The sequence below is a fragment of the Panthera onca genome, chromosome F2, assembly GCF_046562875.1.
Source record: "Panthera onca isolate mPanOnc1 chromosome F2, mPanOnc1 haplotype 2, whole genome shotgun sequence".
Lineage (NCBI taxonomy): Eukaryota > Metazoa > Chordata > Mammalia > Carnivora > Felidae > Panthera > Panthera onca.
In genome coordinates, this window is record NC_138356.1 from 46255703 (window position 1) to 46277325 (window position 21623).

Below are 21623 nucleotides of genomic sequence, written 5' to 3' on the forward strand. Positions count from 1 at the left end.
ACAAAAAAGCCAGAAGGACCCATAGTGTTTTAGTAATGCTTAAAGGTAATACTTAGTTTATATCTTCACAATTTTGAAATACAAGATGTCTACTTTTAAAATTTTGGCCATTTTAGATCACATATCCATTCCTCTTTAGCCTCTCAGATTAAAAAACATAAGACATAGATTTTACTGAATTTACTGAATAGTAATTATTTTACTGGATAAGTTTTATTAACATTCCCTAAATCTGAGTTTAGCCTACAACCGTCCAAAGAAGCATCATCCCAACAATGTTTTAAATGAATTTAGGAATTATAGTAACAATCAGTCAAAGCACCATGATAAATATCCATTATTGGCTAGGCATAAAATACGTTTCTTGAAACAAATCATATGTGACCATCAATGTGTTTAAGAGAGTTATGTAAAAGGCACTATGGGAACACAAAAGGAGTAACTAATTCTGCCTGGAGTAGCAAAAGCTTTGCAGAAGGGTCTTGAGGATGACATCTGAATTGGAAACTGAAAAGTAAAGACAACACCAGGCAGTCTAGAATGGCAGTGCCTTAACCCAGATAGAGCGATTAGATGTCTAACACTGTTTTAGTGAGGCACATGTCATGTTCTCTGGTCAAAAAGTTAAGACCCTCAGCATATGTTCCGTATTAAAATTACAGCCCTATAAATAGGAACAATTATGTATTAGACTGGGATGTTTATTTAAAACCCACTCAGCAAATAATGTTTTAAGACCTGCTTCTTAAGATACTAAAACTTAAGTAATTTAACTAAAACCTGTAATTTAACTAAGCAGAAAATAACAAAATATATAATGCACAATATGAAATATAAGCCCATTCTACTCAGTATTTCAATTAGAAAAATATAGCAAAAGACAAACATAAGAATGGTTTATTTCCTTTTAAGAGGAAAATACAGAAAAAGAGCATCCTAACAGATACATATAATCCTCTAATAGTCAAATAAAATTTTATGTTAGTTTGTAGGGGGTCACCTGGGTCTAGTCCCACATTCCAGCAAGATCTGAGGAAGAATGAGTAAACATAAATTCGTAAGCTCAAAAAGAAGACTGTTTATCATGCTTGTTGAGAGACAAAATAGGCACTTTCTAGTAAGGTATCATAGCATAGTCGTTTAAATAATCACCAAAATGACAGTTATCTTAATTCTTTTAAAGCCAAACTGTAGTTTCCAACAAAGAGCATAATATAAGATAATTTAACTTGGTAATTCTGCTGCACACATCACCTCATTCTTTTTGTGTAATCCAGTCTCAGTAATAAATAAACTATCATAGGCTGGAACGAACAGCTTGTCTCAATAAATCCATCACAAGCAAGATAAACAAAAATACACATTTACCATCCAATATTTAAAGCACGCTTCTAGGGCTTAGCAGTTCAAGAGGGCTTTAAGAAGGCAGCGCTGGTAGAATCACACTTTCTCCCAGAATCCATCAGCCAATTAAATGTGTTGGTGGTCAGTTGGTGGCTTAGAAAGCAGGGTCTATGACGAGGGTCTCTTTTAATACGTGTATGTGGGGAGGGGTAGAAATAATTCTTTGACAGAGCAGAAGTTGCAAGAGGAAGAATATAACACACACTACTTGCCTTCCAGACCCCGATTTTCCTTTCATGCTTCTGTAGTAAGAGCTCCTCAGCTACATCCCTCATCTGTACCTAGAAGCAAAACCATTTATTTTTTTGCACTTATCCAGAGTGCCTGCATTTTTGTCATCATTTACTAATTTAATAACTTTTAAAAATGAGGTAAAGGTCAGCATGGATAAGAGATAGTGCAGTTTAGGGGAAAGAGGACCTGATTTAGCAATGGAAGCCCTTCCTAAGTGCCTGGGCAAGTCACTCAAATTCTCTGAACAGTTTCCCACCTGCAAAGTGAAGATAATAATACCTTAGTGTATTGCCCCAAATGCAAATAGAAGTTTCACTTTGGGTTACATGGAAATTGAAGCTGGAGAGATAATGAGGACTTCTCAGATTTTGGTGCTATTTTTCTAGCCACAACTAATTTTAGAACACAAAAGTTATTCAAGACACGGAGGAAATATAGTAGATATTTCTCGAGGTTATTGCCTGTTCACAATATTTTCCCCTGGGAACCACTCCCGCCAAATCTGTGCTATGTGAATCTACCTCCCTGTCCACAGCGGATAGATCCAGGCACTGACCTAGAGAGACCAGGTCTTGGATCATGACTACTGAGTCTTTTTTATAGCCACAGCTGTCCGGGAACTTTCGCTGGGTTTCCAGGGCTGTCCTGGCCCCTGGCCTTTCTAGAGCTTGGGTGCCAACTCTTCCCCTCAGTGTGTGAGATGTTCCAGCACTATTTTATAATAAATTTTCTCCCTTCTCTTTTGTCTTTGGCGTAAGGTTGCCGGAATCAGTTTATGTTGCTGGCCACCCAAAGAATGCTAAGTCAGGAAATGGCTACAAGTTACAATAAAGTTATTATGGCAAACATAGAAAATGTGGTAAATAATACTAGTGAGCCAGAGCCTGAAGGAAAGAAATGAGGAAATTTGAGTTGTCCCAAAGCTTATTTCCAGGAACTTTTTGCCTAAAACAAGACAGCTCTTCTTCATACTATAAATTCTATATTCCCAGCTGTATTGCGTTTTCCATAACTTAAGGTGCTCAGAAGACTGAGGGTATTTCCCGATAAGTAAGGCTCAAAGTGTTTGAAAAACTGAATATAGAAGGCAGTTTTTTTTTTAATGTTTACTTATTTATTTTGAGAGCGGGGGAGACAGATGAGAGAAAGAGAGATGGAGAGAATCACAAGTAGGCTCCATGTTCAGCATGGAGCCCCACATGGGGCTGGATCCCACGACCACAAGATCATGACCTGAGCTGACACCAAGAGTCGAATGCTCAACCGACTGAGCCACCCAGGTGTCGCAAGGGCAGTTTTTTAAGATTCCTCCTGATCAATACTAATGGTATGCGCTTTGCATACCATAGTCCAAAATTACATGTTCTGCCCCTGTGTTAATTTATAAAGATCAGGTTTGCCTGTATTAGGTGTGATGACAATTTAAATAATCAAAGTAACATGTGCTTTTTATAAAGTAAAAATAAAGCAAAAACAAAAACAAAAAACATCCCACTTTACAAAGTAAGAAGTAAAAAACCTTCTTCCCCAAACCCATTCCCAGAAGGCAGATCCTTTTAGATCTTTTTTCATAAACACAAATATAGGTAGATAGGTAGGTAGATAGATAGATAAATAAAAAGAAAGAAAAGGGAATACATAAATAGACAGACACAGAGATATAAGTACATGTAATGGATCATCTTCTATGTTCTGTTCTGCATCTTATTTCACTTAGTAAATAACGTCTATCATATCAGTACATGTGGAAATCTCATTTTCATACTCCCATTTTATATAGAAATCTGCATAGTACAGAATTATCATAATTTATTTATTTATTTCCCCCTTGTATATCCTTGCCCATTTATATGAGGACTTAATAATATAAAATAACTATATTAATAAGTAATATCTGAGTGTTTGCTGTGTGCCAGGTACCATGCTAAGAAACTAAACATAATTATTTCATCTTCACAACTATCTCATGAAGCAATTACTCTTATTAACCCTAATTATCTTTCACATGAGAAAACTATGATTATAAAACTTAAAGTTGTAGGGGCGCCTGGCTGACCTAGTCAGTACAGCATGGATGGGACTCTTGATCTGATGGTCGTGAGTTCGAGCCCCACCCTGGGTGTAGAGATTACTTAAAATTAGAATAGGAGAGAATAGGAGAGAATAGGAGAGAATAGAATAGAATAGAATAGAATAGAATAGAATAGAATAGAATAGAAAAAACATACTTATAAAAGCAAACCTTAAAGTTGTACAATGAACATGTCATAGGGTTGAGGCGAAAACTTAGGAAGGCCAACTCTATGCTCTTAACCACTATGGCGTTGAAGTACAATGGCTGGGTTGACAGGTATACACATTTGATGTTTTTAGAGGTACTGTTAATTACTACCCAAAGATTACACTCACTGATATACCTTTATCTTCTGACGTGCTGCAAACTGTTCACTTGCAAGAAATAATGGCAACCACACATTTTCTAGCTTATTTAGGACATGCTTCTGAATTTCAATTAGAACAGGTGCATCGAGCTGCTCATGGAGCATCTTTCCCCAGCCACCACTTAAATTCATTATCTAGGAAGATAAAAATGAAACAGAAACTGCAAACTTCTGTTTTAGTGAAGAAATACTAACAGTCATTAATTTATCCATCCACCCCCAAACCAGCTGCCGAGCAGCCGACAGCACCATTTTCATTTTCCGTAAGTTATCTCCTGGCTATACCAGGTACAGTAAAGACTGACAACTCCCCTAACATCAAACAGAAAATTGTGGTTTGTGTGACAGTTCTTTTAGATGTCTGATTTTGTTCACGATATATTTCAGAGAACACAGGAGTGGGATTTTTATCCTGTATGACCACAAGCAATGCCACGTTTTCTCCATGGCCTCAGTATCTTCAAAGGTGAAATGAGGGTATTTATTAGTCAATGAGTTTTGTAAGTGCTCTTCCAGGTCTAATAATCTACGAATCTGTAATTCTGGTCAAATTGACTGATTTGAGAAAACATTCTCTTTCGTGCATGAGGAAAATGGGGCATGAATTAGTTAGGAGACAACCTTGGCTCAGATATTATCAACATGTACAAACAAACATTGGATTGGAGATGGTGGTGGTAGCAATGCAGGGCTGCCCCCAACAACTTCGAAGAGGAAGACAGAGGCAGCAGGAAGGAGAGAAAGACCAGGTTATACGGACAACAGTCTCTGACCTGCACAGGTAGCACCTATTACAAAACACAATTTCTTTTGTGGCCCAAATCTTCCTTCTGCATAAGTACTGGTTTCAACAAGCTACGAATGGCCATTTTCTGCTATAAATCATTCTTTTTTCTACCTGTTTCTGTGTACACAGCCCTCAAACCTTCTGGACCCCTCAATGGAAAAATTACCTTCTTCTTAGTTCCCTTTCGATTAATAAAACCCATCAAATCCTACTAACAAAGATAATTTTTAACATAAAAACAAAAGAGAAACCCTCTTGGACATCTTTTAGTAATAATGATTCTATATAAAAAAGGAAGAAAAGGGGCGCCTGGGTGGCTCAGTCGGTTAAGCGTCCAACTTCAACTCAGGTCACGATCTCACGGTCCGTGAGTTCGAGCCCTGCGTCGGGCTCTGGGCTGATGGCTCAGAGCCTGGAGCCTGCTTCCGATTCTGTGTCTCCCTCTCTCTCTGCCCCTCCCCTGTTCACGCTCTGTCTCTCTCTGTCTCAAAAATAGATAAACGTTAAAAAAAATTTAAAAAAAATAAATTAAAAAAAAAAAAGGAAGAAAAAAGAAAAAGAGAAAAGACTACTTTGCTAATCAAAGAGCAAACTTGGCCACCCAGCCGAAATTAGGACTGGCAAGACCTACGCAGAATGTGATGTGATGTGGATATCCTTAAGTAGAAAATAAGTAAATAAAAATAAAAGTAAAGCCAAAGATGAGGAAGAAAGGTCACTGGGGAAACTCTTCTGTAGTCAACACAGTCATTTGCTATGATGGCAATGGATAACTTCTCCACTGAATTTTAAATGCTCAGCATCTTATCCTATGGAAGGTTCACACAGTAGCATCAGATACCACGAAACCTCACACAATGTAGCACAAGCCAAACAGAAAATAAATGCCTCCATGTGTTTATTTCATACTTGTGCTTGAGATACCCAGCTACTTTTGCTAACGTATCCCAGATTTGTATCTCAGGGAACTAATGGCAAGGCATTTTTGTCAAGGTTGATTAATTTCAGATTGCCTTCTCCCCTTATTCCCCAAAACGTTTGCTTATTTCCCCCCCACCCACCACCTCCCCGCCCCATAGGATCTAGCTTTTTAATCTGGTATGCCCTACCATGAACACTTCTGAATTTTTCTGACATTTACTGAATTTAGCATTAATCTGAGATTTGTATTTCATAAATATACACCATTAGGATATGCATCCTTTTAAATTACCAAAATAAAGATATCAAATGCTATACATTTGATCTCTAGGTAGTAACGTAGTACCAAACTTCAAATTAATTGTAACACTTAATTCTTTACATTTCAAAAGCATAAAACTTGAGCCACATTTCATGGATACTCAGTGCCACTGCTGAATCCCAATCAGACATTTTACCATATAGTATGCTAATGACATGTAGCAAGGATTACAATAATAATATAGTAAATAATGACACCATATATCATAGGCACTCATATCTGAATGAACGGATGAGTGGATGAATAAGTTATTTTTATTCTATAATTATTTTTTAAAATAACACAGTTTTTACAGCATATAACGCTTGAGTGCATTTTAAAGGCATTTAATTTTTAGATAATTATAAATAACTTAAAAAGTAAGATATCCAAACTGTCTAACATATAAATCATAAAAGCAAAAGACAAAAACAATGAATTTTAGGTTGTTGGCAAAAAGAAATAAATCATTGGTTTTCATACTTCAACAAAGAAATATGTTTACATGTTGATACCTGGTCCTGCTGATTTAGAGAAGCTGGACTTTGGGGGCCAAAGAAATATTTTTTATTAAGGTATTTGTCTTTAATATATATAGATTTTGCTTCCCTTTGCTTTCGGTCTCTGTAAATTATTCTTCGGAACTGCTCAATGTCTGTCCAGCACATAAGGTCCACACTAAAATGAAAACAAAACCAAAGCACAGCCCTTCTTTTATTTTTCCTCTCAATTTTACTAACCACCAAACAACTTTTTGTTTTGACAGAACTTAGAATGTGATTGTCTTGACTAGTTAGCAGAACCAAGTAGATCATGAAACTAATGAGTTCAGTGTTACCATGTCTCATCTTAGCTAAATATATGAATGAACACAGGTGTACTGGGATCAGAAAATCATCTACCATCGTTATGGGTAGGGTCTCAGAGTTCCTCCATTACTGATGGACCAGTATTGTTTATATCTAACCTAAGAAAATCTCCACCCAATGTGTGTCTATTTGGCAACATGCTAAATTTAGAACAATTCTCATCATTAAGAAGGGAAACTATATATGTGAAATTTGGCTCCCAGGTGTAAACACTTTCTCTTAACTTGGGAGAAAATTACTGGAAAAATATATGATGAATATTTCAGTTTATAGTAGATAAATATGTCATAAGTTTCCAAGATTTTGTGCAAAACTACAATGTTTATGTATCAGCCAATAAAATTACAAAGTTTTACAGTAATTTCAGTAGCTTAGAAAAATATGAAAATATGAAAGAGACACTTTTTCAGAAATACTAGTTAAAGCACCTGTCTAGAAAAATGCAAAAGAAAGAAACAGTAGAAAAGTGACAGAATTAAACATAGTGGTGTCTTAATTTATCCAAAGCTAAAACTATTAACAAAATCTTAAAATAATATTTGGGAGGTTGCTATTATCAAAATGCACTCCCCAACAAAAAGTTACCGATACAGATTTCAGATAGGTATGCCATTACTACTGTCATGGATGAAATCTAGCACCAAATCACTTTTATATGTTGAATCAAAGTAAGTAGCTTAGAGGGGCGCCTGGGTGGCGCAGTTGGTTAAGCGTCCGACTTCAGCCAGGTCACGATCTCGCGGTCCGTGAGTTCGAGCCCCGCGTCAGGCTCTGGGCTGATGGCTCGGAGCCTGGAGCCTGTTTCCGATTCTGTGTCTCCCTCTCTCTCTGCCCCTCCCCCGTTCATGCTCTGTCTCTCTCTGTCCCAAAAATAAATAAAAAACGTAGAAAAAAAAAATTAAAAAAAAAAAAGTAAGTAGCTTAGAAAAACAGTGTTTTAAGAGAGAAATACATTTCTAAATGGTTATTTTCCTTACCTTGAAGAATGAGCCTCAAGAAACTGACGGAAATGTTCAAACTCCAGTTTGTTGTTAAGCAGATCATTAAAACTGAAGTGCCTATATTCTTCAGGAACATTATTCCAGTATTCTGTTTTTTTAGACACATCAGGAAGTGGTGAAATACCAGTTCCAACTTCACACGTAGTGTCCTAGTGAAATAACACTTTTCATTAAAAAATCTCCTAAATACAACAAATTATGTTCCAAATTTAAAAAGAGAAACTGAAATAAAAATGAACTATTAGGCCAACACCATCTAACAATTCAATAGTAAAACTAGATAAAGAATCTAGAATCTGGCTGTAACTCCCATCAAATTCTATCCTGTTCCTTTCTCTTCCATTCTCTTCTTTTCAGGAACATTTAGAAAACATTTACTATATATTTGCTTATAAAATGTTAATTTTTTTATTTTTGTTAGTATAAGAGTAATACATCATTTGTAATAAGAAAACAAAAAGCATATATAATACTACCATTCAGAGATAACAATCATTAACATTTGTAAATACAAATCTTCTAGTCTTCTTTGCATACACACGTGGTTTATTAAAAATGAAGACAGGACTAAACAAGTATGTATAGTTTTGCAACTTGGTTCTTTTTCTTAACAATGCATTATGAACATAAAGTGTTCTTTTATTTATAACAATTTTGAAAGTTATAGAGTAATGCAAAATATTTTTCTAATAGTACGTTCTTTAAAATTTTTAATATTTATTTATTTTCGGGAGACAGAGAGACACAGTGCAAGCAGGGGAGGGGCAAGGAGAGAGAGAGATACAGAATCTGAAGCAGGCTCCAGGCTCTGAGCTGTAAGCACAGAGCCTGACACAGGGCTTGAACCAACGAAGTGCAGAATCATGACCTGGGCTGAAGTCAGATGCTTAACCGACTGAGCCACCCAGGTGCCCCAATAGTATGTTCTTTAAATGTAACCTTTTCATATAAAAGTTAATTATTAGGCATTTTTAAAACCTTATGTTTTGCAATTTATAAGCTCTATATAAGGGCAAAGAGCTAGAGAAGCTTATTCTTTCAAAAACCTTTCCTCTCCTTATATAATTCATTTACCCCTCTGTTTATTTTTGAAAAGCATCAGACCATTAGAGAAACTACCGATATTTAAAAAGTCAATTACCAATGAAGAGAAGGATTATGGGAAGTATTATACATTTTAGTTCATAAAGTTTAAAATGCAACTTAAAATACAATGAAAATGCTACGTTTCAATTCACAAAGTTTAAAATACAAACTTAAAATACAACCTCATGAACTTTTTCATTCATAAACTTTAAAATAATAACAAAATGTGCTGTCTTTTTGGATTTTTACGTAGCCTTTCCAAGATATGAATTCGTAGTTTCTCAAATAAAGAATTTATGTGTTAAAAAGGCAACTATCATAAAGGTTACATTTAAAAGTCCACTTTACTATTTGTGTAAAATTTTATTGTAAAGGAGTAAAAATTGCAGACAGGTACAAGAGAGAAAGTTAAAATATCACCTGAAACTTTATTGTTCAGAGCTAACCATCTGTAATATTTTGGTGATGTCTCAGATATTTCCAGATACCTCTCTTCGTATATATGTATACATGAGAAAATATATAATTTTACATAAATAGGATTATATGATACCAGTGTTTTTTTCCTTATATTTTTTATATAATAATGGGCCCTAGGCATTTTTCACATCAATAAATATAACTGTCACCTTTATGTAGATACACACATTTAATTTTACGACTTTCAGGATCTGAAAGGATTATGTAGGTAATCCAAAAGTTGCAAATTTATAAATCAAAATAACACTTTAATATCCTAGTCAGTCCTATGATCTTTTTCCTGACGCCCCCAAATCCTTTCCATATTTTTTCCTTTATTATTTTGCCTATTGCTGTCACACAAAAGTTCCTTTTCTGTTTAGAAAACTCAATTTAACTCTTTTTTTGAATTGACAAATAGAGCTGCTGCTATACAGAAAGCAATCAGAGATGTTCAAAGGAATAATGTGGTTTGAAGGCTCTTAACTAAGGCAGGCATCTGCTTTGTCTTTTGGCTTTGCTGTTAAATGTGTCAATAAAAAGTGACACCTGTCAAATGCAGCATGCTAGGCCAAGAAGTAGCAGAAAAATGGAACTGCCTATCCCTTACTTGATCAGTACATGATCTCCTCAATATATTATCCCCCTCCCCCTGCCAATATACACAGTGGTAATCCTCTCCAGGATAAAAAGTTTGTTTTTTCTAAGTAGAGAGCTGTCTTACCTCAGCTTTCTTGGAAAATGTCTCTTTCTGCAAAGCCTGTAGCTTTCTGAAGTATGTGGAGTCTAGCTGTCTAGTTTCTTCCACCAGCTCCACCTAATAAAACAATAATAAAGCTCATAACATCAAGAGAATGTGCATTATGAAAAAGTGCGGAAAGAATGCACAATTTGCCAGTAACAGCGGGCTAAAAAACGAATACACTTGCCAATAAAGTAAATTAGTTTGGAGGCAAAAGCAGGAAAACCAACATAAAAATATTAGCTACAGCATATTCAGACTTCGCATGCATGCGATAAAATATTTCTATGTAATGATATAGTGACATCAGAGATCATTCCTCCTTTCTGGTCACCCTACGTGAACTAACAAACACTGCACACATTTTGGGTCACATTTCCATTTTCTATTCATTATAATAGGATAATAGTCATGAAAGCAGGCACTGCTAGGTTTAGAGACCAAATAATCCACAGTAGAACAAGAAATGACCAGACTCCATCATTATTCATCTGCAAGCTAAGGTTCTGTTAACTGTAGCAAGAGAGGGGGAGAGTCATTTATCAAATTAAACTCACAGTAGGTCTCATGCTACAGAGTGTGCATTGCACTGTTTTATATCGTCAGAAGAACAAGCTCATTCTCCATTTCTCTCTTCCAGGGAAAAAGCAGTTTGGCGGACTGAGAATTTTCTACATTTAAGAGCTAGTTTTGGTAGTCTCTTTGATTATCCTTTTTGGGAAACAGCCTACACAATCCAGTCAGATGGACTTTTACAGACGTCCTCTGGGCTGCATTTAAGGGCATTTGTAATTTCTTATTAAAAAGAGTGTATAGGGGTGCCTGGGTGGCTCAGTTGGTTAAGTGTCTGACTTCGGTTCAGGTCATGATCTCACGGTGTGTGGATTCATGCCCCACATGGGGCTCTGTGCTGACAGTGCAGAGCCTGCTTGGGATTCTCTCTCTCTCCCTCTCTACCCCTCCCTGACTCGTGCTTGCTGCCTCTCTCTCTCTCTCTCTCTTTCTCAACTTAAAAAAACAAGTATACGGTTTGTCCCACACATTTTGTAAGAATCATTACCAATGCCAAACCTTTTTGATTTAGCGAAGTTAGTTTTAATGCCAAATCTTTTTTTTTTTTAACATCTCAGGACTTATCTCAGGTCCATTTTCCTTTACACCATACACTGTATTTAAAATAATGACTGGAGGGGCACCTGGGTGGCACAGTCAGTTAAGTGTGTGACTCTTTTTTTTCTTTTCAAAAATGTTTTAATTTTTTTTTAATGTTTATTTACTCTTGAAGGAGAGAGATAGAACGTGAGTGGGGGAGGGGCAGAGAGAGAGGGAGACACAGAATCTGAAGCAGGCTCCAGGCTCTGAGCTGTCAGCACAGAGCCCAACGCAGGGCTTGAACTCACAATTTGTGAGATCATGACTTGAGTGAAGTTGGTTGCCCAACTGACTGAGCCTCCCAGGCGCCCCAAGTGTCTGACTCTTAATCTCAGCTCAGGTCATGATCTCACAGTTTGTGAGTTTGAGCCCCACATCAGGCTCTGCACTGATGGTACGGAGCCTGCTTGGGATTCTGTCTCTCCTTCTGTCTGCCTCTACCCCGCTTGTATGCTCGCTCTCTCTCTCTCTCTCTCTCCTCTCAAAATAAATAAACTTAAAAAAATTTTTTAAATAAAAAAGACAGGAGATCATTTTTTTAATTTCATATGATACCCTAATTTTCCTAATATAACAGATGTATTTTGTAGTAGAAAAGATGTAACACTAAGTTTTCAGGGCAAAGAGAAATCAGGAATGAAAATTTAATTATTTTGGTCATTGAATTTAGTAAGCCATAGAACTGTTTAATCAAATCCAGTAAGGTAATTCTATCTGAGGTGTTTGGGTATTAATTTTATCTTAATTTATCTAACCTATTCTTTCTGGTAGAAGATATGACTAAAAAGTTGTTGAGACATGAACAAAGAATAGCAATACGAGGGCAACAGAGTTCTACTGGAAATGACCTCATGTACAGGGTACATGCACAACTTAATATAAAAGATACCTATGAATGGTTGTAATCTGTGATTTAAAATAAATATTTAAAGAAATGTCTTCCACCCATCAATAAGAATGGTGAAAATATTCAGGCACTGAGATTTAAAATGACCTCTGCTGGAATTGAAAAAGATGTGTTGACATTTTTATCTAATCAAGCAGTCTGACCTGATGAACATCTAGGGGTATCTTAAAATAGCAACACTGAAGTTAGAAAATGTGTTTTCCACAGGACATATGAAACATTTCTATTTTCCATGGGTGCAATATTTACTATAACTCATCCAGTATAAAATTAAAGGGTTTTTTTCCATTAATCAAAATTAAGGCCACTGCAGAGAAATGAAAAGAAAGGACAAAGCCAATAATGTTATCATGGCATATTTTGTTAGTTCGCAGGAAACCAAAACTCAGATTTCTCTCTGTCAACATATTTGTATGGAGAACTAAAAAATGACAAAGATTTTAGTCTTTCGTTAGGACACAATAGAGAAACTGGCAAAAAATAAAGTTAATAAATACTTTCCCGGCTCTAATATTGAGACTGCCAAATCTTAACTCTGAGTCCCTGGCCCATGTAAGACATTTTTCAGTTTTTCTCTTGTGAATTAATAATGCTGCTTATCATCAGTTTTGTAGTAAATGAACGGTTCACACACCGTTTCTTAGTGCCACAATACCTTTCTAAGAGCAACTTGGTCTAATTTTACCATCTGTGTCCAGGGCTCAAGAAGGAGGAGAAGGATATATTCTTCTGCTGTGTCAAAAAGGTCTTCAAATGGTGGCTGTATTCTCATATAAATTTCTTTTTTCTTTTCCTGTTGGAGTCCAATGTCAAGAGTGGCCGAAGGAGCAATGTATGTGGCAAAAAGATACTAAGGGAGAAGGGAGAGAAATGAGAGGATGTTGGGAGAAACCATAATGGTTAGCAGGTTCCGCAGCAAAGGCATTTTAAAAAGGTAAGAGAAGAGACACAAGCTCAAGTGATTTTTTTTCTTGAAAAGATGCATAAAACTACTTAAGTCAAAGCAATCTGTTTATTCAAAAGGCTTCTCTTTCCTTTTCCTATTTCTTCAATGGTAATTAATCAATTTGCCATGGATCTTACATAAGAGTATATCATTTGGATATTTAATATTTTTTATCAGATTCCTACTTTGTATTATTATGATTGATTCCAGGTTATATGCTTCCTTTTTCCCTTATGTTCACAATATTTCTAACACATTAGGGCTACTTTCCAAAATGTTTTGGAATGCCCTTTTGGACACACGAGGCAAGAAACAAGGACTGAAAAACTGGCTATTGGTCTTCTAGTATAGGGACCCAACAAACTACCTGCCCTACCCAACTGAGTTGCAGACTTCTTAAGACTGTTGCTAATTACCCCTTTCTGCTGTAAAAATATCTCCATTTGGTGCAGAATGCTGTGGAAGAGATACAAGAAGGAAGTAAGAGTGAATGGAAAGATACACATGGAATTTCTAGCTTCCTAGAAAAAGCATAAATGTCTATTCCGTTCTACTCATTTGTCTTTTCTCTAAATAACAGCTATTTACATCTCAGAAGTAATTTATTAACATTTTATTTTTTTAAATGTTACATACTGAATATGTCATGCCCTGCATATCGGATTTAAATGTAGTTGTACTAACAATGTCAAATTAATTGCACTTAATTTAATTTTTTACTTAGTTTTTGGACCTGATAACGTCCAGATTCCACTCAGGCAGTAGATCAGATAGATAGACAGACAGATTGATATATAGACAGAGAGACAGAGAGAGGCATACCAAATACCAAATATAAATAGTCTTACGTAAAATAATCTTTTAAAAGTTTTAAAGGGTCCACATTAATAACAAGCATTTACTGAGTATCTACTAACATCTTAGACACTTGTATAGGTGCTATGTATGCAAAGATTAATGATTAAGACCCAATACCTGCTCTGAAGGAGCCCACTGGTGGTGACATGGAGATGAAAATCAGCAGATGAAATACAGTGTAAGTACTACCACAGAAGTACGCATTGCAAATAAGAACATCAATGACTGCCTGTCGATTTTTTTCAAACTCACATCCCATTAATCACCTTTTAAACATCATACTCAAATACTAATTCTTCTGTTATTTTCCTAAACCTTGTTGTTTTGCCATTCCACACCATTGCATGTATTGTTCCTTCAATCTTGGATATTCACCTTACTGTGCGCACCTTGTCCACTTGATAAACCCTGACTTATTCTTTAAACACCGACATGTATTTTTCTTCCTCCAGGAAGCCTTCACTCACACCCTCCTCCCAAGATCATTTTCTACCGCTATACCTACCACACTATAATGCAGTTATGTATTATGTATCATCTCTTCTAGAACGAGGTCCTTGAGGGCAAATACCATAGCTTGTTCTTTTGTCATTCTCCAATTCCTAAAACTGTTCTTGGCAGAGAGTGGATGCCGTAAATGTTATTGAATTGCACTAAATCCATAGAAAAGACTCATTTATGTCTTGGAATGGGAAAGGAAAAGGTTTAGAAACCTTTCCAAGAAAAGATAAGCTTGTCTTATCCTTAATCCTTCAGCTGAATCTTTAAAGATGAGTTGGAGTCAATCAGGCAAGAAAAGGGAATTGATGAGAAAGATGATTTAAGAAGAAGGAAAATCTGGGCCAAGGCATTAAGGCTTAGGGAGGTTTTATAACCTATGGAGAGATTCTAGACTCCAAGGAGATAACACTGGCTAATGGAAAGAGGTAGAATAAGAGAGGATACTATAAAGTGAGGCAGGAGCCAGGGCATGGATATGACCTTTTGTCCCTTGGTAGGGAATTTGAATTTTACCTAAAGATATATAACGAGGGCTCTCTGAGGGGTGACATTATTGGATATGAATCTTAGAAATAAATCACTATGGCATCAGGAAAGAGAAACAGTTTGAACAGTTTGAACAAGATTTGAGGTAGTTTGGAAATTATTTCAATAGCAAGATAAGGAATTATATGCCACCTTCATCTCTTGCCTGCTTTTTGCAATAGCCTCTTAACTGGTCTTCAAAGGTTCCTCTTTGCTTTCTTAGTGTTTTCTTATGACAGCAAATAGAGAGGTCCTTTTGCCTATCACTCTTCTCAACTCTTCAGTGACTTCTCATCTCACACAGACTAACAGTCAAAGTCTTTATAATTACCTATAACTGGAGTTTTTGAAACTTTCTCATTACTGAGGGAACAAGTATTATAGTTCAGGACCTGCCAGTGGGGAAGCCCGTGTAAATATCCTATGGTCCGAAAACACCCTAAGAGCAGGACTAGACCAGGTATAGACTCTAGCCTTGAGTCTTTAAAGTGCTAAGCAAAAATAACTGCTAATCTGTAATTTTGTACCCAGCAAAAATACCTGATAAAATGAAAACAAAGATGTCACAAACCAATAAACAGAAGCAGACAATCCATCACCAGCAGAACTGTACTATGCACATAAAGTAAACAAAGGTAAGAGCAGGATGGAATAGAGAACAATAGAATTGCATAAATATGTAAGTAAATATCAATAAATGTTGACTGTAAAACATAATAACAATAAAGTCAGAGGAAATAGTAAAAGGGCCTAAGAAAGAAAGGTCGAAATTGAGCGGGCAGGTTGAGGTACAATTGAAATGATCTACCATAAAGCCTACTACAAGATAGTAATGTAATATTCAGGGCAGAGTCTCAAAGAACTAGAATAAATGGGGTGCCTGACTGGCTCAGGGTCATGAGTTCAAGCCCCTCTCTGGGAGTAGAGCTTACTAAAAAGAGTGAAGCTAAGGGAGAAGGACATGTAGAGAGCAGTTAAAAGGGAGTACTATAAAGATCAGTACATAACAAGGCACTCACTCAATAAATATTTGCTAAATGGATGAATGGAAGACTAGTATCCTCAAGTGAAATGATGACCCGAAAGGGGAATTTTCAGAGTTCAAAAATTTAAAGCACAAGTAGTTCTAAATTCTGATGAATTCCAACATAAGGCTAGCCCATAGTTAACTTAGGAGAAATGGAGATAGACACTGGAACTGGATAAGTTATTGGGTAGCATATATGTTATTAGGGCTATCTGTGTGGATATTGAGAAAGCTTCATATGATAAAAAGGTACAGAGAAATTTCATGAATCATGCACTGAAACTTAATAAAAACATAAAGAGAACTTAAAAGATCTTTAGACAGCATTAATGAGGTTTAGGAGAGGGGAAGTTAGTAGATGGAGCAGACTTTAAACTTTTTGAAGTATTAAAAGATGAGACTTGTGGGGTGCCTGGGTGGCTCAGTCAGTTGAGCGTCCGACTTCAGCTCAGGTCATGATCTCTTGGTTCGAGAGATGGAGTCCCGCATCGGGCTCTGTGCTGGCAGCTCAGAGCCTGGAGCCTGTTTCAGATTCTGTATCTCCCTCTCTCTCTCTGCCCCTTCCCTGCTCACGCTCTGTCTCTGTCTCAAAAATAAATAAACGTTAAAATAAAAAAATTTTAAAAAAAAGATAAGACTTGAACAGCAACAGGGAACTTCTTTTTATTACTAAGTGCTGTGAAATGTGAGAGAAGGGGCATATTGAAGAGACATTTGGATGTTCTATTTAATTAGGCGATCCATGTGTTGGAAACTTCCTTCCCTAAAACAAAGGTACATAGTCCATTGGGCAGAATAATCCAGTTTGAACCATACTCTTTTTTTTTTTTTTTTTTTTTTGAGAGGCAGAGACAGAGCGCTAGTTGGGGAGGAGCAGAGAGAGAGGGAGACACAGAAGCTGAAGCAGGCTCCAGGTTCTGAGCTGTCAGCACAGAGCCCGACACGGGGCTCAAACCCACAAACCACGAGATCATGACCTGAGCTGAAGTCAGACGCTTAACCGACTGAGCTACCCAGGCGCCCCTTGAACCGTACTCTACCAAATGATTATATGATATTTAAAATGAAATTTGCTTTACATACACATAATTTTTTTCTAACCTTGGGAGTTAAATATTTTTTTAAACTTTTTATTTGAATTCCAGTTACTTAATATACAGTGTAATATTAGTTTCAGGTGTACAATATAGTGATTCAACACTTCCATTCAATACCCAGTGCTCATCACAAGTACACTCCTTAATCCTCATTACCTAGTTCACCCATCCCCTCACCCACCTCCTCGTTGGTAACCACCAGTTTGTTCTCCATAGTTATGAGTCTGTTTCTTAGTGTGCCTCTCTTTTTTTTCCCTATGCTTGTTTGTTTTGTTTCTTAAATTCCTCATATGAGTGAAATCATAAGGTATTTATTTTTGACTGACTGACTTAGCATAATGCTCTCTAGCTCCATCCACATCGTTGCAAATGGCAAGATTTCATTCTTTTTAATGGTCAAGTAATATTCATTGTGAATATGCACCATATCTTCTTCATCCATTCATCAGTTGGTGGACACTTAGGCTGCAGAAAAATGACTTGTAAATGTAAATAATCTAACAAGTTAGGTTTGTATCAGATTCAAATCTATTCTTAAACATTTTGTAAGTTACAGGTTTTAAAAGTGCACTAATTAAAATAATGTCATACTAAGGCAAATTCAAAAACTAAAGACTAAAATGGTAAAATTAACAACATGAAAAGTGTCTCTAGAATTTGCATCAATAATTGCAAATCTACCTCAAAGGAGAGGAAATTTCACTCCCCAAATGGCTTAAGTTAAAAAACAGAGGTTAGGAGGTGTCTGGGTGGCTCATTCGGTTAAGTGTCCGATTTAGGCTCAGGTCATGATCTCATGGTTCATGGATTTGAGCCCCACATCAGGCTCTGTGCTGACAACTCAGAGCCTGGAGCCTGTTTCAGATTCTGTGTCTCCCTCTCTCTCTCTCTCTCCTTGCCCCTCCCCCACTCATCTTCTTCCCCCCCCCCCCCTCAAAAATAAATAAGAAACATTTAAAAAAAATTTTTTAAACCCAGTGGTCAGGTTTTATTTGGGCAGCAATGGCATCTAATAGCAAAAATAAAGCAACTGCTTAGTCACTAGGTCAGCTACATTGAAAGTATAGTTTAAACAAACATTTGACATGCCACATACCAAACTCTTTGTGTAGAAGTTAGTATGGTTTCTTTGATTTAAAAACATGACAACGGTGAAGTGGGTAAAGCACAAAAGAAGTTGGTGATGACTAGAATAACACTAAGAGAAAGGACAGTCACCTTCTGGTACACACCTGAATCTATTCTTTTCCCTTTCTCTCCCAGTCTTGCTTTCACTCTGCTTGTCTTTTTTTTTTCTGTTTGTCTTTTAAGATTTGCTGCTACCCACAGTCCCAAGAGAGACTCTAAATGCTATTTATGTTGTCTATCATTATACTTTGGTGGACATTGCATGACGCCATGGTAAAGCCAGATTGTTGTATGTGACTGTATCAAATTGGCTTGGGCTTTTACCTTCTGAAATTTTGCTTTATGATTTTCTTCAGAATGAGGGTCACTTCACTTCACCACTCACTATATTAATAACACAACTTCTTCTCTGATCATTGCTTTTCATCCTTTTAGACCTCTTCCCAAACGTTATCTTTACCTTCAGCCCAATATGCAGCTTCTTTCTATCCCTCAAATGAATTGTGCACCACCTGGTTTCTCTTACTTTCTTCCACAATTGGGTCTGAAGACTGCCCATCATTTCAAGTACACTCTTAAACATCCTTAATTCCTCCTACCTTGATCTTCTGTCTTATCAAGGCCCAATTCTAAGTCAGTTGAATCATTCATTCATTTTCCCAACTTTATCCTCAAGCTCCCAATAAAAACTACAACTGGATCCATTATAAATTGACTTAAAAAGAAAAAAAAAAGAACCTCAGCTGTGATCACAAAGCTTGGTGAGTTCTTGCTTATTTCTAATCAAATCTTACCTCCCCACTTTTAAGCTTTGCCTTTCTCTGTAAAGCTCCCAACTCTATCCTTACACTTCTTCACTTTCAGAAGATTTATCTTACACTTAACTGGGAAAAAACTCTGGTATGAATGCCCTCAACTTTCTTCTCAAGAGCTTTCTTGTAAACATTTTTCTTTCTCTGATGTTTCAAAGGAAGACTCCTCTCCAAGACTAAACCATTCATGTGTGGTCTTGACTCATTCTCCCCAGAACCTTGCAACATCGATTATGTCCTTAGCACTGTCCTTAGTTTACTTTTCCATTGATTCTATCTTCTTCCTTATGCTACAAAGGTGTTCAAGGGAGGTGTCTCTCCCATTGTAAAATAAGTTTCTTGACTGTTTTGTCCACAACCTACCGCCTTTCTCTCTTTCTCATCTCTACAAATCTTCATACTCCCTTTCCACTCTTCAATCTACTGAAGTCTGGTTTTCATGCCAGTGAAAGTGATCTCTAAGATCACTGACAACCATAGGAACACCAATTCAATAGCTTCTCTCCTTAATATTAATCATATTTGATTCCTTTTGCAACTTTAACATTGTTGATTATCCTCTCCTTGACTCTCTGCCCTCAACACTGTCTCCTGATTCTCTGCTTATTTCCACTCTCAGACTCCTTTGATGATTCCTTTTCTTCTGCTCCCTTAAAGGAAAGCATTCATTAAAATTCTTTGTTCAACTCTATTTTTTTAAACTTTCTTTTAATGTTTTATTTTTTTAAGTTTATTTATTTATTTTGAGAGAGAGAGAGCACACATGAGCGCATGAATGGGGGTGGGGCAGAGAGAGAGAGAGAGAGAGAGAGAGAGAGAGAGAGAGAGAATTCCAAGCAGGCTCTACATTGTCAGTGTGGAACCTGACATAGGCTCAAACTCATAAACTGTGAAATCATGACCTGAGCCGAAATCAAGAGTCAGATGCTTAACCGACTGAGCCACCTGGGCACCCCTATGTTCAACTATATTTTCTTCTCAGTCCACATTCTTTCAGTTTCTCACACATGCCAGGCACCCTCTCACAGGACTTTCACATGGTGCCCTCTATGCCTTCTATGCACTCCAGCCTTACTTCTTTCCACCTTTTGATGGGGTTTTATTCATCCTAAAGGACTCAGTCTTCCTTGACTCGTCCGGCTTCAGTATAATTCTTACGTGCTCCTATGGGGCCCTATACTTGTAAGTGTCTCCCACTGGACCACAAGGTCTATGAAAACAGATTGGGTCTACTTTATTACTGTACTCCTAGCATCTAGCATAATGCTAAATTTAGGATGAATGAGTGGATGAATGAAAGACTTTGTCCATTCCCAAAGACTTAACAGTTAACTATATATGCAGAAGATATACACATACATACATATATATATATACACATACATACATACATATATATATATATACATACATATATATACATATATACATACATACATATATATATATATATATGTGTGTGTGTGTGTGTGTGTGTGTGTGTGTGTGTGTATGTATATATCTTTATATATATCTTTAGGCCTGATATCTTTCCTGAGCTAAAATCTTTGCTTCTAGTTGCTAACTTGCTATTGTTACGTGGATAGCCTGTAGACCCTCAAACCCAGTGACTCAATAATATAACAAATTATTGTTTCAGAGCCTCCCAAGCCTCTCCCTTCCTTCTGTATTTCCAGTTTTCATGAATAACACACCAGTCACAGCACAATCTTTGACTCTCGCACTTTCCTCACCTTCTTCTTCAAATGCAAGTCCTATGAATTTAACTCTCTACATTGAGACAAGGAGAAACTGTTAAGAACAAGTATAAAAATATGAGGAGGTGGGTGTTGTATGGAAACCAATTTGACAATAAACTTCATATAATGAAAAAAAAATATGAGGGGGAAATAAGAGGCCGCAGTTCCACTCCAAAAAGAAACAAAATAAAATTCAGACTTCTGGCCAAGTGCAGTGAGACTCTTTCCAGGCTATTGTCTACTACCTTCCTTCCTGACCTCACACTTTTACTTTGCTCTATGAGGCCACAGGGGTCCATACATATTTTTGTTGTTGTTATTGTTGTTCAACTATTTTTGTCCAGTTTTACTGAGAAATAATTGGCATATAGCACTATACAAGTTTAAAGTATAAAACATACTATGACTTACACATATTGTGGAATAATTACCACAGTAAGTTTAACCATCCATCATCTCATATAGATACAAAAAAAAAAAAGAAAAAATTATTTTCCTCGTGAAGAGCACTCAGTGTCTACTCTCCTAACAACTTTTGTGTATACCACACAGCAACGATAACTGTAGTCATCACATTGCACATTACATCCCAAGTACTTATTTATCTTATAACTGGAAGTTTGTACCTTTTCACCATCTTCACTAATCTTCCCCTCCCCCCAACCTCTGCCTCTGGTAACTACAAA

At 36.6% G+C, this 21623-nt stretch overlaps 1 protein-coding gene across 13 annotated transcripts in view; it reads right to left on the minus strand.

Annotated features, from left to right (window-relative positions):
- The window catches only part of RGS22 (regulator of G protein signaling 22), a 176503-nt gene that overhangs the window by 58127 nt on the left and 96753 nt on the right, over positions 1 to 21623 (minus strand). For 12 of the 13 annotated variants that reach the window (XR_013553517.2, XR_013553516.2, XM_078441724.2 and 9 more), the window contains 6 exons: positions 12960 to 13154; positions 10228 to 10320; positions 7935 to 8107; positions 6604 to 6766; positions 4056 to 4214; positions 1617 to 1685 (listed from right to left, as the gene is read on the minus strand). Coding sequence is in view for 11 of the 13 variants with exons in the window: in XM_078441724.2 (XP_078297850.2) it covers positions 1617 to 1685; positions 4056 to 4214; positions 6604 to 6766; positions 7935 to 8107; positions 10228 to 10320; positions 12960 to 13154 (852 nt within the window). In the remaining 2 variants the exon portion in view is untranslated. The remainder of the gene's footprint in view (positions 1 to 1616; positions 1686 to 4055; positions 4215 to 6603; positions 6767 to 7934; positions 8108 to 10227; positions 10321 to 12959; positions 13155 to 21623) is intronic. The other variant, XM_078441729.2, reaches the window with a different exon arrangement.